Source organism: Lepisosteus oculatus, chromosome 3 (genome assembly GCF_040954835.1).
Source record: "Lepisosteus oculatus isolate fLepOcu1 chromosome 3, fLepOcu1.hap2, whole genome shotgun sequence".
NCBI classification, from domain to species: domain Eukaryota; kingdom Metazoa; phylum Chordata; class Actinopteri; order Semionotiformes; family Lepisosteidae; genus Lepisosteus; species Lepisosteus oculatus.
In genome coordinates this window covers 41,206,380-41,224,052 of record NC_090698.1, presented here as the reverse complement: position 1 = coordinate 41,224,052, position 17,673 = coordinate 41,206,380, and the positions used below count along the sequence as shown (strand labels likewise).

Sequence of the window (17,673 nt, the reverse complement as noted above, 5' to 3'; positions counted from 1 at the left end):
TTTCTTCTCTGGTGTAAACTACCAAAAATTTTCAATTATTTAATTTAAGTCACACAGTTCTGCTTTACTTATTTTTCAGCCGTTCAGGGGATACCAGGATCAATGAAATAATAATGAAAACAGAAAATGTGAATCACCTTACCACAGACATCCTGTTTATTGCCTTAGGCTTTAGGATGATTTGAAGTAATCTCCCTTTATGTCCTGTAGCCCAGACTGACTGTTATTACTTTAGTCTAAATGTAACACTTTTAGTGGATCTACACTTAAGAAGCTGCATACCTTTTTCATTAAAATGATGTCCATCTGAGTTGCAACACTACACATTTCCTGAACAGTTAGATAATAAGCTTTTTGCATTCATACGTTGTTAGTTATTGTAATGGTGGCCACGAAATTATGAACCACCTGGCTTTAAGGAGAGAACACACAGGGCAATAACTGACTGAAATGTATTCCTTTCTGATTTTCTGACATAATTTTGACATTTCTTCTTGAAATCATCTGGAGTGAATAGGTCTACATATCAAGTACATTACTTGAAAAACATCCAGTGAATGAAAATAATTTAAGACTTTCACCATCCTAACGTTTGGGAGTCTAAAAGCAACCTTTTTGCCAAATTTAAACTAACCTGAAACTGTGTTTTCTTTTGAGGAGCTAAACAAAGCACAACCCACTACTCAAAACAGAGAGTAACTGCACTATCATTTCTGGCTAAACTAAAGTTGAGGTTTTGCTATTTGGTACATTTTAATATATCAAACAAATAAAAATGACTCAAAGCATAAAAGGTGAGACTGAGGTTATTATGAACAATACTTCTTATTAGAAGGATATCTTTATTATCTTAATCAATTTAAGTGGGCACTGCTTTATTCATTATCATGCTGTCAATACCCGGCCTATATAATATGCAAGTAATAGATGTTATACATCTTATCAGAGATAACCCAAGGCCATTTCTTACGAAACTTATGAAGATAAAGACAAAGACGTTGTCCTGAACAGACACACCCATCCAGAAGTCTGAAATGTATGCCATATCATTATCTCTACTTTTATTCAGCCAGCAAGTTGCTCATGTAGGCAAGGTACAATTCTGACTCTTCCCTGTTGCAAGTTTTAATTAAATAGTACCTCAGATACTTGGTGCCATATGGGAAAAGTCTTTAATAAATACATTTTAAAAAATGTATACACTGAACTGAAGTCCTAAATATTCTCTATTAAGAAAATGCAATGTGCACAAGTGGTCTTTGGAGCAGAAAAGTTTTGAAACCTTTAAATTTAAAACTGCACAAAAGCTGCTTCCTAAAATGTCTTTAGAGGGTAAGACAAAATTAAAGCATAAGTCGAAATGACAAATCCAAAACTAGAAATGATACTGAAGGCATTGTTAAGGTAAAAAAATTGGAGAATTCTACTGTTTAAAACTGCTGCTATCAAATTGTCATCATACTACGGAGTAGTTCACAACAGTGATCGCTGATATGATTTATTGCACAAATAAGAAATACTTCTTATATTGTGGTTCTCTCTATCTCACAAAATCTGTTAACTTCATGCAACACTGTGCCCTGATGTCAACTTACATTTTTAGAAGTAAGAAAAACAGAAGCTGTCTGGAAGAATTGTACTGCACTGTAAAATCGTTATAAACTACCTTCACACGTATATATATATATGATATTCTAATATTTGCAAGAATAAAATTTACACTGCAAAATATATCCCACTTTCTTGCTCTCCAAACAATCCATTTGTATCATTTTGTTTTTCTAAGACTTATCTTCCCTCTTGACAACAGCTTGATTGGCATCTTCATATTTAACTACTTTATGGAAATTAAGAGCTCTGAAGCAAAAAAAAAAGAGAGATGGAACCTACTGTATACAATTATATTTGTATTTGTAAACAGTTAAGTGATATAATTCCATTATTTGAATCCAACTTTATACTGTACTGAGAAATAAACAATAGCTGTAACAAATTACCAAAGCAAGAATTAGGATCAACTTAGGTTAAATGTAGCTGCCAGCAATTACTGGGGAGCTCCGTAGTAACAACACTCGTGCCCATCAGATTGGCAGCTCCCCTTTGATTTGTTCACTGTGCACCACAATTGTATCATTCTGCACATCCGTGCCACATGGACATCTATCGGGGACTGTACAATACCTGGAATCATTGCTAAACAGGACTCAGCTCTACTACTTGTAAATCCACCTGAAGTATGGCTCCAACACACTAGTGTCTTCACCATAAATAAGGTTGTACAGGTCCTTTTTATTACCTCCTCGTCGGTGCCAAACAAACTCTTTCACTAGGAGGTGATTTAGTGCTTATTCAACAGGCACAGTCACTCAAGTATAACACGGTCAGTCATGAATGATCAGTTAATCAATAGTAATAAAATATATTTTTTGAAAATGACTCTCTGTGTGGGGTTCGTATGTTCTCTCCTTGTCTGCATGGGTTTATTCCAGGTGCTCTGGTTTCCTCTCACAGTCTAAAGACATACTCGTAGGTTAATTGGATTCTGTAAAAAAATAACCCTAGTGTCAGCGTGTGTTTGTGTCTGTGAGATGGACTTCTGTCCTGTCCAGGGTGTATCCCGTCTTGTGTCCTTTGCTTATCGGGATAGGCTCTAGCTCCCTCCGAAACCCACTACTGGATAAGAGGATTAGAAAATGGATGGATGGAAACGCAGGAACTGCCTTCTGTTTTCTGCCGAGAAGACATTCTGAATTGAATTCTTATATCAAAGAAAATACAGACATCTTTCAGCTTTTCAGTTATCTAAAGAATGCAAATCTGAAAAAGTCTGGTGTTTGAACTATTCTTCAAGGGAAAAGGTTAATTTGTATTTTTGACTTGTGTCTTTGCAAAAAAAATATTTTACTAAAAGAACACAAAAATGAAATAAAAGTTATGCAATGTTTAATGTGGTCCATGTGACGTTATTAGGAGCAAAGTGCAATAATGTTAAAAAGAAACCAAGGAATTGATTTTTTTTCTGTTTCAAACTGATTCAATCCAATTATAAATCTGAGGAAAGTAATCTAGATGTCAATAATGATTTGTTACACTAACATCTGAAAACACTTCAGTTTAGGATAAAGTAAGTGCAACACTGCAGTTCAAGAAAAGTTCAGTTGATTTGAAGATATACATCGAACTACTTTAGAAAAATAAAACAAAAATCATTTTTTCCATCTTTTATTGTTAATTATACAGTGTTAACCAATTAACTGGTCTGAGAAGCACTTTATACGGATCACAATATGAATTAACAATAAATGTGACAGCATGCGTGTGCTTGTGTGTTTGCTCATAAAAGGTGATGTTTTTTGTAAGGCACACAAATTCACCAGCTTTTATCATAGTTGACAAAATACTGCCTTTCCTTTCTCTTTTCATCATGGAATAAACCGGTTACCTGTTCCCTTGCAGCCTACGCATGCCGACGCAGCTAACTACTTAAAATACTGCTTCTGGCAACACTAGGCAAGTCTCTAGGGCAGTCAGAGGCCATCCAGCATCATTAGATTTCACTGCCAAATTTCAACATCATTGCCAACTCACAGAAAACACTTATGATAATAATTCATAACCTGTGAGCTGAACTCAATGAGCTAAAGGCAGGATAGTCATATCTGAAGAGACTCCCTGAAGGATAGCTTCAGCACAACAATTATGAGTGCTAATACAGACTTCATGGGAGATATTAACCTCGTTACAGTTGTTTGACAAGCCTAAAACAGAAAACCTCACTACTACACATAAGAAACATTCCTCATCTGTTTCAATGTTACATGAATAATAATAATAATAATAATAATTGCTTACACTTATATAGCGCTTTTCTGGACACTCCACTCAAACCGCTTTACAGGTCATGGGGACTCCCCTCCACCACCACCAATGTGCAGCATCCACCTGGATGGTGCAATGGCAGCCATAGTGTGCCAGAACGCTCATCACACACCAGTTATCAGTGGGGAGGAGAGCAGAGTAATTAAGCCAATTCATGGAGGGGGATTATTAGGAGGCCATGATTCGTAAGGGCCAATGGAAAATTTGGCCAGTTACACCCCTACTCTTTTCAAGAAACGCCCTGGGATTTTTAATGACCACAGAGAGTCAGGACCTCGGTTTTACATCTAATCCGAAGGACGGCGCCTGTTTATAGTATAGTGTTCCCATCACTATATTGGGGCATTAGAACCCACATAGACCACAGGGTGAGCGCCCCCTGCTGGCCCCATTAACACCTCTTCCAGCAGCAACCTTAGTTTTTTCCCAGGAGGTCTCCCATCCAGGTACTGACCAGGCTCACAGCTGCCCAGTTTTGTGTCTAATTTAATATTATAGTGCAGTGGTTCTCAAACTGTGGTACGCGTACCAGCAGTGGTACGTGGCGTGCCGCCAGGTGGTACGCCAAATGACCCTGGAACTGTGTTGTGTGCGCAGAAAAATCGGGACGGGTTTTCATATTTTGTATTTTAATACGTGTCGAATACGCAGCCTACGTACCACGATACAGTGCGCGCTAATGGTTCAGTGGACACAAGAAATACTCTGTAATCTATACCACTCTATAGGAATGCGTGCTACGGATGCAAATGACCAATTGTACTTAAAAAAAGCTACTGTATCTCCAGCAAATAGGGAGAAAGGAGAATGTGCGGGATTTTGGAACAATGCCAACGTTGTAAACACAGGAATGCATAGAAATACGTGCTACGAACGCAGATAATCTTGTGAGCACACGAAAGCGTGCTAACTTTAAATATTTAAGAACTGTTCTAATTTGAGAAAAATACACTGAACGTCTCTGTTTCGCTCCCATGCACATGAAATAAAAACTAAAATAAAAATGGAAATGGAAACGCGGAAAAATGCAAGCTTGCTAAAGCAGGTAAGCTACACTATTTTAGAAGAACCTTATTTACCGTTGGAAAAAGAGCTGACACGTATTATGTGTAGAGAAAAAGCTGCTAAACAGCTCGACCTGCTGCCCCCCTCCCCCTGAAAGACACAGTCATTCATAGAAATATTGAAATGAAGGATTATATCAAAAGTACACTGATAGAGCGCGTTAAGATGAGCAGATGTTTTTCACTGCAATTAGATGAGTCTGTAGTCGATTTGGCCAATTTGCTCGTTTACGTTAGATACGAGTTTGAGGGCATGTCCCATGAAGACTTTCTACTCTGTAAACCGCTACCAACAGGAACTACAGGAGAGCACATATTTCAGCTTCTGAATGAATTTATCGAAGAGAATGGCCTCGACTGGATAAAATGCGTCGGAGTTTGTACAGACGGTGCTAGAGCAATGACAAGCCGACATAACGGTGTAGTTGCACGAATTAGATTGGTTGCTCCAGAAATTAATGTACGCATTACAACATCCACCGCGAGATCTTTGCCGTCAAGAAAATGCCTGACGATTTAATATGTTAGACTCCGTTGTGAATTGTATCAAGGCTCGAAAAATTAATTCACATCTGCTTTGCTCAACTAAACAGGCTCACCCCTCTCACTGAAATGGTGCTTTTTTTAGTTGTTGTTAATGTTTTTTTTTCTGTAAAACACTTTGAGAAGCCACCTTTAAAGGCGCTATATCAAATTAAGTTTATTACTATAATATTTATTATATGTATGTGTGAGTGTGTGCACGCGCGCTCATGTTGGTCATTGAGAATTTCTGGGGTTCCTATGAGAAGATGACTTGTAGGTAGTACTTGGATGCTTTGGTTGGATTAGGGGTGGTACTTGGTCCAAAAACTTTGAGAACCACTGTTATAGTGTATTATACACTACAGGAAAGACAATGAAAGACTTGCTGACTTCTGTTCAAGGTGACATCATGATTTTGGGAAGGTTCTGCAATGGGGAGGGGTCTGTAGCAATGCTTTATTTAATCAGGTCTGAGAAAGAATTCTCAATTGCAATGATGACCTTGTCAAAGAGGCGTACATTAATGCAAACTCCAGAAATCAAATGTGTTGTGGATGATTTTCATGCATACACAGCTCTTACTACATTTTTACCTCATCTAATACTTGTCTTAAACTTAAGGTTGCGTTTCTTGGCTGTTTCAGCTATATTAATCCTTTACATTAGGGGTCCCAAGTTCTAATTATGGAAGGCCAGTGTGTCTACACACTTTCAGTCCAGCTGTGCTCTTAGCGACTTGGATCAGTTTTAGCTTAAGTGAACCAGTTGAACAGCTTTTTGGGGACCCCTGCTCTATGTCTCAGTGGTAAAATGGTCAATTGTCATTACTGCACAAACATAAATGGTGGTTTGTTCTATTGCACGAATGAACTATACATTCTGATAGGTTATTCTTATAGACTGCTTGCCTGTATAAAGACACAACAGGTTTGTCAAGGCCAGGCCCACAACTAGACTAACTAAATGAACTAGCCTCAGTTATACACCATTAAACCTTCCCCTTCCCCAATCAAGGGCTAACACAAAATGTAACAGTGAAGAGCTGATATCTCACAGACCGGAATTGCTGTACTTGTCTACACAATCGTGTAAGAAGTCGCTGCCCTTCTTCCTCCCAAATTTGGGAATCTGTTTATGCCAGTCTCTGTAACATTTCAACCGAAGAATGTGTTTATCTTTATTAGACTGCACATTACTTATTTTGGTTGTAAGGCAAGTAGAGAGACCTTTTTCTTTCAACATAAGCATAAGCACTGCACATAAAAATTCATGGGAGCAACAAATTGTGTTAAGAGCATAAAGAGAAATCTCTTTCTGCATGGGACTGGTTATACATCTAAAGAGGGCATTTGGGATTTACTGTGCTTGAATTTCTCTCAGTGCATTCTACTAAAAAGTACTGTTTTTTTAATGTTACTATGTCTGTAGTCTGAGACCTATCTATGAAAAGACCGCAGTATGCAGGAGTAGATGAAGAATGGCCCTAATGCAGTATAACCCATGCCAGGCCACCAGCCAGAACAGGAGCAAGCAAAACACTGAGCTGGACAAACTGCATCCCGAGTTCACCAAAGTGGCCAGGGAGCTGAGTAAGAAGTGTAAGACCCTGCAGTCCAATGAACAACAGAGGAAGACCCTGGAGATCAAGGCTGCTGCCTTTGAGAGACAGATCAGCAGCTGCAGTCCAGGCAGGTTGAGCAAACACACACTGCAGAAGCATCTCAATGAAGTAAGAAACAAAGTTGAGAAAGTCCAGAGCAGCAGCAACAATTGGCTAACCAAGAGATGACTTTCCTCACTGAGCTCCAGCTCAGTGTATCCAGGGTATAGGCGGAGGTGAAGAATAAGTATCTCTCTCTCTCTCGGTTTTCTGAGATGTGGTCATTCCAAGTGATCATTTTTGTACTTTCCAGGCTTCCTACAAATGGCACAATTTAAAATTGGTGCCACAATACATTAGTTGATCTGTTAAGAATTTATTAATCTTTCATAGTTTAATCAAAGGAAAATGAACCTTTAAAAAGAACTTTACATTATTTTTAAAGTGGGTAGGATGGGAGTGAACTTTTTATAGCAAACAGGCAAAATAAAAACTTCCTTTTCCAAGGATGGCCATTTCTAATTAACATCCCTAGCATTCATGCTAATCAACCAATTATCAATAGCTGTTATAAATATACAAACCTAGTAGAACTTCAGTGTTTTGCAAGAGTTCTGAAAGACTTGTAGACTAAACTGATTCTAGATCATTATTAGTAATTTAAAAAGATTTCAATACACTTCAGCAGGAAGAGTGTTGCTTTGAGTCCTTCAAAATAAATACCAAGGAAGTTACAAAACGTTTTGACAGCTAGCTAAGCAACTCTGGTTATACATTTCCCTATCAGCTCTTCCAGTTCCCAGGTAGTATTTGTAGATCTTGTCATAAAAAGCCTTTTGCAAACAGACAGTGCAAACATTCTTATGGTTAATGTGTGTGATATCAGGTTTGTAGCTGGACCTTCCATGAGCCATGGTAACCAAGATAAAGATGTCAATTTGGCAAGCCAAGAGCTTAAAAAATGAACAGATGGCTTTCTCTCTTTGGGGAATCTTCAACACAGAAGGGTAAGATCAGTAGCCAAATGAAGCCAAGGAAAAGACAGTTTACCAGACTGAACATTCATGTATTCCAATGTGTAAAAGTGAATGTGACAAGCTAACGGACAGACTGAGAAACGGATGACTGAGTGAGAAAAAGCCCAAGCACTCAAAACTCACATGCAGATTTCCCAGTATCAAACACCAAGCTGTAACTGAAGCTACTATATATTCAAAGAGCTTGGAATCTAACTTTGCCTAGGTGGCTCAAAAAGTCCAACTTTGGAAGACATTTGGAAGTTTTGTCACAACAGAAGAGTGGCTCTCTATCCTGATCTACGATGATCTCCGATTGATTTTTGCTCAATCCACAAAACTGCCCTCATTCATGTGTGAGCTTTTCAATAAGACATACAGTGACTTTTTTTTAAAATAATGAGAGATTACTGTACATAAATTCCTGTATGCTGAGGGTATTTCTTACACCAAGAAAAAAAGCAAGCAAGCAGATCAGTTACAAGGGTAAAGATTATTAATTGTCACAAAACTTCACAGACAGATAAGATACTTGTGCCTGTAGTCTGCGTAGATTAGATTTATAATAGTAGGAATAAAACAGTCTTCAAGGAAGCCTGAGTAAATGTGGAAATGGTCAAAATAACTATTATAAATGGCCAAATCAAAATCTATGTATAATATTAAGTTTGAGCTTGTCATAACAAAAGCAGGTTGATTACACACACGATGACCTTTTTTACTGTTGCCTCCATTACAGCACACAAAGTAGTTTGAAATCAGCTGTCATGTTACTTTTCAGCTTCACTCAATTATTTTTTAGACAGGGAGGAAGACGCCTTTCCAAAGGTCATCAACTTAGCCAAGGGTTCCTCCACTCCTGCCCCCCACTCAGTAGGTGCTGTTTCATTACTGCTTGCTCAGTCAGCCCAGTACACCAGAGACACAGAATAAAAAGTAAAACAGCAATAGAACACTGTATAATAAAAGTCCTGTTAGTCTCCGGGGACCGTACTCAATTGTGAATATTGCTAGCAAAATAATTGATCAACGACAGAAACTGCTTAAACAGCCGTATAAAAAACAAAGATCAAAGGAAAGCTAACCTTATCATTAATGACCCCTCCTACCCTCTCCATTCCCCTTTTCAACTGCTAGTTTCAGCAGGGGTTTTATAATGCCTATGTCAAAGAAAAATGTATACAAGAAATCTCTTGCACCCTGAGCAATCAGTATATGAATGCTATCAGATAGTGTAAAATGGGCAGTCAGGTGTGTAAACAAATTTCCCCACTTTTTATGGACAAAGTAATATAATACAATTTACAGCAGATGGCAATCAAACTGCAGCAAATACTTAATCCTTAGTTTAAGAGACACTTCAGAAGCCTTGTTTTAAAAGACATAAAACTCAAATGTATAGCATGCACAATGAAACAAAAAGCATTCCGAATTTTAGTGCCATATCCAAAAGTTCGCTACTACAAGTTAGTTGCGGACGGTGATATAAAGACTCTTACATTTCCACCTCCATTTCCAAAGCATTTTGGAAATCTTTGAAGTGAAGTGCATGTTTACACCATCTTCACAGGCATTTTCCACAAGGTAATCAACACGAAAACCAGTTTCCTCAATCTAGAATCACAGAATTATGTGGACAACACTTAAATGTGATAAATCCATACACTTAAACTACTGAGTAGTATGCAGACAATTTGTCTCTCACGGGTTGATCTTTGCAATTTTAGGAATAAAGACATAAATTCCAATTCCAATTGTAGCAATGGCATAGTGGATTTGAGTGGACTACAGAGAGGTTAAAAATGAGATAGAGCAGTTGCAGCCACTTACAAAAGTTGGCATTACATACAGTGTTTCCCCACCCTGGTCCTGATGACCCACACACCTGTTGGATTTTGTTCCAGCCGAGCCCTCAGTTACACAACAAACCCTTCATTGACTTAATAATAAGACTAATTTGAGCTGTTTGTTCACAGCCCTTAACTGTTGTCCCAGCTCTTTAACCATTGTTTTTTGTAAAAGAAATAAAACCCAAACCTGTGACCAGAAACAAAATGCAAATATTGAAATGAGGCCACAGATGAGATCAATTAAGGCTGAAATTATCTAATTAAGGCGGGATGGGATGAAAACCAGCAGGTGAGTGGGCCTCCAGGACAAGGATTAGGAACCTTTTAGTATATAAGTAGGAATCCTACTTATAAACTAAAAAAATTGAAAGTGGTGATTTTGTTTAAGATGTGTTATCCATTTTGATGACTGGCATCTAAACACAAATGCCAATGATCCAAAAAATACTTCACATTGTCTCACCACCTACTGCATGCTCTTCCGCTAACTGGCGACACAACAGATTATGTCAAGATATAAACTGATCAGCACAAAACAAAATGAGTGATTCACACCTGCTATAAACAGAATGGCTAAAATACACTGTGGTGATGCAGCAGCATTACTGCAGTCAATGACATAAGTCTATCCTCTTCCTTAGCAGAGCTGCACAGCTGTCAGTCTGGCTCTTGATTCACGAGAGAGAAGAGTGGGTTTCTTGGAGAAGTAGAAAACCTCTGAACCAGTTAAACGAGTGCTCGTCTAAGATCAAAACATACAAGAGCTGCAACAAACGTTGTAAATTTGTCCACTTGCCTTTTTACTGAAAGAAACCACCTTGTTGTGCATTGCATATAATAAATGTATCAGTACACGTGGTACAATACTAAGATTGATTTCTTTAATTTCCTTTTAGGACTCCATTAGTAATGACTTCATTTGTTTCCAAAAGGAAGTTCAAATTTCTAGTGTTTTTTCTGAGTTTGTGAATATAAATATCTATATTGTAAGTATTTAATGTAATTGTATGCTATACTATAAAGAAGAATGTATTGTAAATTGCATTACAATATTTTTCAGCAGTGAAGGATACATCAATACATAAACAGAACACATGCTTCAAATACAATGCTTTTGTTTTTAATCATACTGTTTTTACCAGATAATTATCAGGCATTTGAAAAGGATTAATCACACCATGTCATTAATGCTTTTTGAGCAAGAAGCAAAGCACATTAGGCACCAACAGAATATTTTTTAAATTACTGTGGGGAAATGGAAAACTCAAACATAGTCTCATTTTAATGTTCCATGAAATTGATGAAAATTGCACATCATCTTCATTGTATGACCTCTAAAGGCAACACTCAGGCAACAACAAGTAGAACTATGGGTTCACATTGTCAACAACAACAAAATCAGCCAATTGCTGCTTATGTAATTTTTCTGGAAAATTAAACTATGGTTCTCTAAGAACATACATTTTCAACTAATGTTAACTTAGAACATTCTTTCGTGCAAGCTTAAAAGCTACAGTTAAATTAAAGACAACCTTTCACTCTGCAGTATAGTAACTACAGACCTTGGCAAACTGCCGGATGTTAACACCTGCCTAAGAGTTTCAAGGTGTTCCGGTAAGAAACACAACCCACATCTTATCTGCTCAGCATTTATCGTTAACTGATATCATCAACTCTGTACAGCTCTTATGTCTACACTGTGCCTAGCTAACTTTACATGTTTTTCACAGCTACTCTTTAATCAGTTTGAACAATCGTATCTATAGTAACTTAAACTGCATTATCAAATAAGTAAAATTGAAGCAATTTGGAGCAAATAGTTTAGTAAATTACTTCATTTTGCACAAAAAACCCATATGTATGAATTGTATATAGTTAAAAACAAAGCATTATGCTCTTTTTAAAAAGAAGCACATTTATAATTCACATTGTTTTTTTGAACAGTGAATAACACAGCACAGGGAAACAGAACACCCATTTGGTTGCCTCAGGTCTATAATACCGCCTTAAGCTGTGCTACTAAATTGAAAAGGAATATGTTTATGTGGCACCTACTTCATGTCAGTACTGTATAAAACACGAAGCTCTTATCTGACCTAAAGCCTATCCTCTAACCCCAACACAATCTCTTTTCTAGAAAAACAAAAGAAACGCTGGGACATTGTAAAAGCATATGTCAACACCTTCGGAAACAAAAGTTAAGAAAAATACGAGATTATACGGTTTGTATGGACTCTTATTACAATACAATCATAGGCTTTTTGATTCAGAAATGTTTTCTATGACTGCAATGACAGAGATGAATATAACCATGAATAAAACAGTGATTTAACAAAAACAATGGAGTGCGGTTTTATTCTGGTTTTCTATTATAGTTTTTTAAATGCTTATTGTTCACAAAAATAAATAAAAAAAACCTCTCAGTGTTACATGAGCTTTATCTTATTGTTGGAGAACAGACTTTGCTCAAAACTTGATCTACTTTCACAGACATACACAGTAAGAAACGTTTGCTTTATTATAGACTTAAGGTGTGCAAACAGCATAGCACTCAACCTGAGGTTTGTTTAAATAAGACTAGATCTTTAATCAAATTCCAGACAAACATTTACTGTCTTTAAAACTGTTTTGCACTTTAAAACTGTTAAGCTCAAATAAACCGATAGGCTATCTGTAGCATCAGCCTGAAGTGGCCCACTATAGAGTTTCAAAATTGTATGTGGCCCGTGGGCCAAAAACATTTGCCCACCTCTGAACTAGGACCAACACTGAACAAAAAATACTCTCTATTACAATATGTTCTATGGCTATTCCCTACTTAAAACTGTATTTTCAAAGAGAAAGCATTTCCTTTGGGGAAAATATATATCTAGAAGAAACCAAGCAATCTCTTGTAAGGAATAAATAAGAATCTTGAGTTGCACCTTTTAAGACTTACTTAACAGAATGCAGTTTTCTGTACTATATAAGCCAGTTAATTCATTGCATTACACTTAACTGCCACTGATTTTAATATTTGCACAAATTTACTCATAATACTTTCACAAATACTTCTCACAAAAGAAAAAAAGTGAAAATCGACTTCTTCTTGCAGGTAAACTGCGTAGTGCTCATCAACGGGATGGGTATTTAATAAATAAACTTTGATTTGAATAAAAATGCTGTTATAAAGTCTCAGTAACAACAAATGAATTGACAGTATCACAAAATTTTACAAATTCCGATCAAAACACAAAATACTGAACAAAAGTACCAATAGTCACCCTATTGCAGAGAGTTGTGAGAATTGTTACGTGAAGAAGCCCTTCCTGTTCGCTAAGAGAAGAGATCACTTTATTGGCCATATACAATTTCTTGCATTAGGAATTCGTCTTTTCGCATACCCCAGCTTGCTTTCCATGAGACACATGGACAGGGAGAGAAGCTTGGGGTTATTGCGCGGGGTCAGCCATTGTACAGCACCCTGGTTAAGGGCCTTGCTCAGGGGCCCATTGGAGTAGGATTCCACTGCCGGCTGTGGGATTTGAACTGGCAACCTTCCAGCCACAAGCGCAGATCCTAAGCCACAGTGCCACCACTTTGCCCAGTAGCTAGTCACCGTAATGACTAATGTAATGCTATGAACAAGTGAAATGGAACAGGTTATGTACAATGTGAGCGTGTACATTTACTTTCATTGTGGTTTGAAATGCACTCACCAATTCTTTCTAACTCTGAAATATAAAAACAGCATTACAATTGCCCTTTAACAAGGAAAGTCATTGGGCAATAGTGTGTGGCCATTCCTACAAGCAATACAACCTGCTTATCTGTGACACATGCAGTTGCCATCTTGTGAGATTGTGCTTCTTGCAGAGCTTATGAGCATGTGTCAGTTCACAAACCCTAGATAACATGTTGCCACAGCTCATCCCACAAATGATCAATGGAGTTCAAGTGTGGAGATAAGGGCATTCACATGATAACCGTCTCATCTCTAACGATCATCAATGTTACACTATTACACTATACCACAATGTTACACACAAGGTTGTTTTCATGTCAGGATGAGTCTTAAAGAAGTGAGGTTCCAGTATGCAACAATGCAGCCTCATATAGTTGCCAATCACTTCTTGCAATCAAACCTGGCATTTCTGAGGATGTGGACCTGTCACTGTACAACCTCCATACATATGGAGAATAATTAACTTCTCAAGATGATCAACTACATGAAAAACATACACATATAGAGTCAAATGTTTTTATGACGCTCACTATATTATACATCTGAAACCTGCAGAACATTGTTGTGCATTAAAATTGATATTTGTAATGCACCATTTAAATGGAATGTGCATACTTGATGTAAGTGTGCAGTTAGACTCAAGGATGGACTTTTTCACTAAACAAAGGATTCACATTTGAGAATACAACTAAGCTGTTTTTTTCTTGGAATGATGTGAAGGTACTCTAGTGCAATAAACACCAGTTCTTTTTCACTGCCTCTGTTATGAATTCATATACTACAGCAGAAAAACAAATCTAGCGTTTAGAAGGCAGTAAATTAGTCATGGTTTCAAGTTGACTGTGGATATTTTGGTGCTTTCTGTATCAGAAGCGTACAGAAGATTATGGAACTATCTATAATTTAGAAACTACTTTTTCCATAGGATTTGACATCACTATGTGATTTAAACAGAACCAAAGACCATGTGCTTGACACACGACTTGGGTTTATAAAATCTGTAAAAAGGTATTAAAAAGCAGTGAAGTAAAAAGGGATAAGGGAGATCAGTAAAGAGGCCAATGTTCTGAAACAATTATTGAAAGTGTATTTACTGAACTTTGCTGTAACAACAGTACAAAACACCTGAACCTGAGCTGTAAGGGATTTAATAATACGTGTATAAATCCCAAACCTTGTTTCTAAAGTTCCTTAATCGTATTTAATATAAGCAGCTTCGGATAAATGTGTGAGCTACATAAAATATTAAAATACTGGCTTTATTCAAAAACGAATGGGTAATAAAAAAGACGGCCAACAACACACAGCACATTTAAGGTTCATAATTTTAAATAAGCAGGTCTAAGAGTTACTGTATATTTTTCATTTTTAGCCCTGACAATCTAAGGACTCTAGGCACAGACTATGATAAATCAATGTATTACTTAATGCAGGACGTACAATTACAAAGAACAAATTGAATTTAAGAAATTTAATTAATCTTGTGAGGACCTCCATAAATAAAGCTACATTTTGCAAAGCCCAACTTTTCATTTATGAATTATTTTCATTGCCTTTAAAATCACAATCCTAAAATAATTAGCTACATGGGTGTGGATTTTTTTCAACAGAAGCAAATTTCCTTCTGTTGAAAAACCGAACGAAGGCTGGTATTGCCAACTACTGTACCCAAAGCTACCACCTGCGGTTTTGACCTCAATAACATAAGCGATCTGCTAAACAAATCGGACTTTAAATATTCTTGTCCTAAAGGTAAGTTTTTAAAATGTTTTCCATAACACCTTTAAATCCTTTGAGAATTTTTATTAGTTACAAAAAAATCGAATAACTTCGAGCAGCTTTGTTGACCAAATAAGTTCTTCTAGTGCGCCAGTGACGTCTATAAATTAGGTATTAATAAAATTGCAGGAGTCCCAAAAGTGCTCCGGCGCAGTCAAAGTAACTAAACGCAAAAAAGTTCCTTCACATTTAGCACACTAGAAAAATAATCGATGACCTTGTCTTGCAATGATCTAGCTGTATGTCGCTCAGTTAGGCCCCTGTGGTTGCAACTTTGTGTACTCCTTGATGTCAGCACCAAAATACCACTTGCTGTAAAAAGTGCACAATCCTCGCTCCCTTCGCTTAAGACAAAAAACGATATCTGATTGTAACACTCACCCGTCTGAGTTTGAAACGATTCCATTCCGCTCTAGTTGTCTGGGACTTCCCAACTGAGGCTGATATCCACTTTTTTTTTTGCAATAAATTTACGTATCACAATAATTAAAAAACAAAATACAAAGATCCTCAGGCTATCTAAAAAGCCAAAACATATCTAACTGAACAACTGTATTCCTGTCCACGTTCTATTGGCAGCTCCTATGTCCATTGTTTGATCAAAGAATGCAGAAATACTGTACGATAAAGGCTAATGCGATTTTTGTTTTTTGAATTTCGTACAAATCCCCGAAAATAATTTCCTTAGCTGTTTCTCACGTACTTGGTTTTAGCCGACCATTTTAAGCTCAGCTACATTTCCTTCCTCTTTCCGAAAGCTACATTACCATGTGATTTTGTTAAGACAGTAGCTAACGATCGCCTATCTATGCATTTAAATCTCTGCAGAGTGTCGCTTTTACAGTAGCACTGGCGAAGTGACGTGTTCTACAGTTACAGTATATTTTTCTATTCATTTAATAAGAATAATTCAATCCAGCCTTACGATTTTAAAGAATAGCCGACCATTTCAAATACAGCGCTAAACCTATAAGTGTAAAATGCACGTGGTCATGGCAACATCAAAGAATGTGATCATTTTTACATTGTTGTTACTGCTTTTAGTGAATGAGCATTAGTACCAACGCCTGCAAAAAGCAGAGTGCAAGTGCTTTATTTAGTGCTAAACCGCATTTTATTTAAAGCTTTGTAACTTTTGTATTTAACCATTTAACCCTCTCTCCCACACACCCAGAAAAGGCTCCACAGCCGAAACACCTCTGCTTTTCAGTTCAACATGGAATAAACCTTTACATGTTCCTTTGCAACCTATGCATGCTGACGCAGCTACAGTACCTACTTGAACTTAATTAACCAGTGCTGGATATAACCAGAAAGAGTAGGAAATGCTAACAGTACTTCTGGGAAAAAGAAAAAAACGGCTTCAAATGAAGCTGAGGTAGACGGGCAGAGCAGTGGCTCTGTGGCTAAGGATCTGCACCTGTGGCTAGAAGGTTGCCAGTTCAAATCCTGCAGCTGGCAGAGGAACCCTACTCTGTTGGGCTCCTGAGCAAGGCCCTTAACCCCAACTGCTCCAGGGGTGCTTTACAATGGCAGGCCCTGTGCTCTGACCTTATGCTTCTCTCCCTGTCTGTGTGTCTCATGGAGAGCAAGCTGGGGTATGTGAAAAGATAATTCCTAATGCAAGAAATTGTAAAGGCTTAATAAAGTGATGTTATTGTTATTATTAGATCAACAAATAGCTGGTGAAACTTGAGATAAAATATGATGAGAGTAGAGAACATCAGACTTCAGAGGGCCAAAGGTCTTACAATCCATCCTTCCGTCTTCTGCTTTGTACAATACAGGATTTGCCAGGTCATCAATGAGTTGGTCATCATTGGGTGCAAAACAACACCCTGGACAAGACGCCAGTCCATTGCAGGGCAGACAGACACAAACTTGCACACACTCATTAGTAGGAAAGGAGCACCATTGAAGGTGCTCGTCTCCTGCAGAAATCCTCTTTAATCTTCAGTAAAACCAGAAGGGCAAGAACTGGTGAATTCCTCTTAAAATCCCTTCCCCCCAATTAACTAAAACAAGCTTGTCTTTTTCTTATTCTGGAACACCTAGCACACTTAACTGGGTTCACCCATTTTACATCCAGTCCTTGTGTCAACTGAATGAAATTTGTCCCAGTATCCTCACTGACATCCTTTACCTTGCTTAAAATTTCACACCCAGTTTTCCATCTCTACTTTAATCAATATTAATCAACTTCCTCAGTGAGACTCTGGAGTTTAAGAACAAATTC

General features: G+C 37.5%; 1 protein-coding gene across 1 annotated transcript in view; it reads right to left on the bottom strand.

Moving 5' to 3' along the window:
* lnpep (leucyl/cystinyl aminopeptidase) overlaps window positions 1-16,208 on the bottom strand; it is a 43,634-nt gene extending 27,426 nt beyond the window's left edge. The window contains exon 1 of the mRNA XM_015364841.2: window positions 15,819-16,208. Coding sequence (XP_015220327.2) covers window positions 15,819-15,843 — 25 coding nt within the window. The 5' untranslated portion in view covers window positions 15,844-16,208. The remainder of the gene's footprint in view (window positions 1-15,818) is intronic.
* Window positions 16,209-17,673: the final 1,465 nt, after the last annotated feature.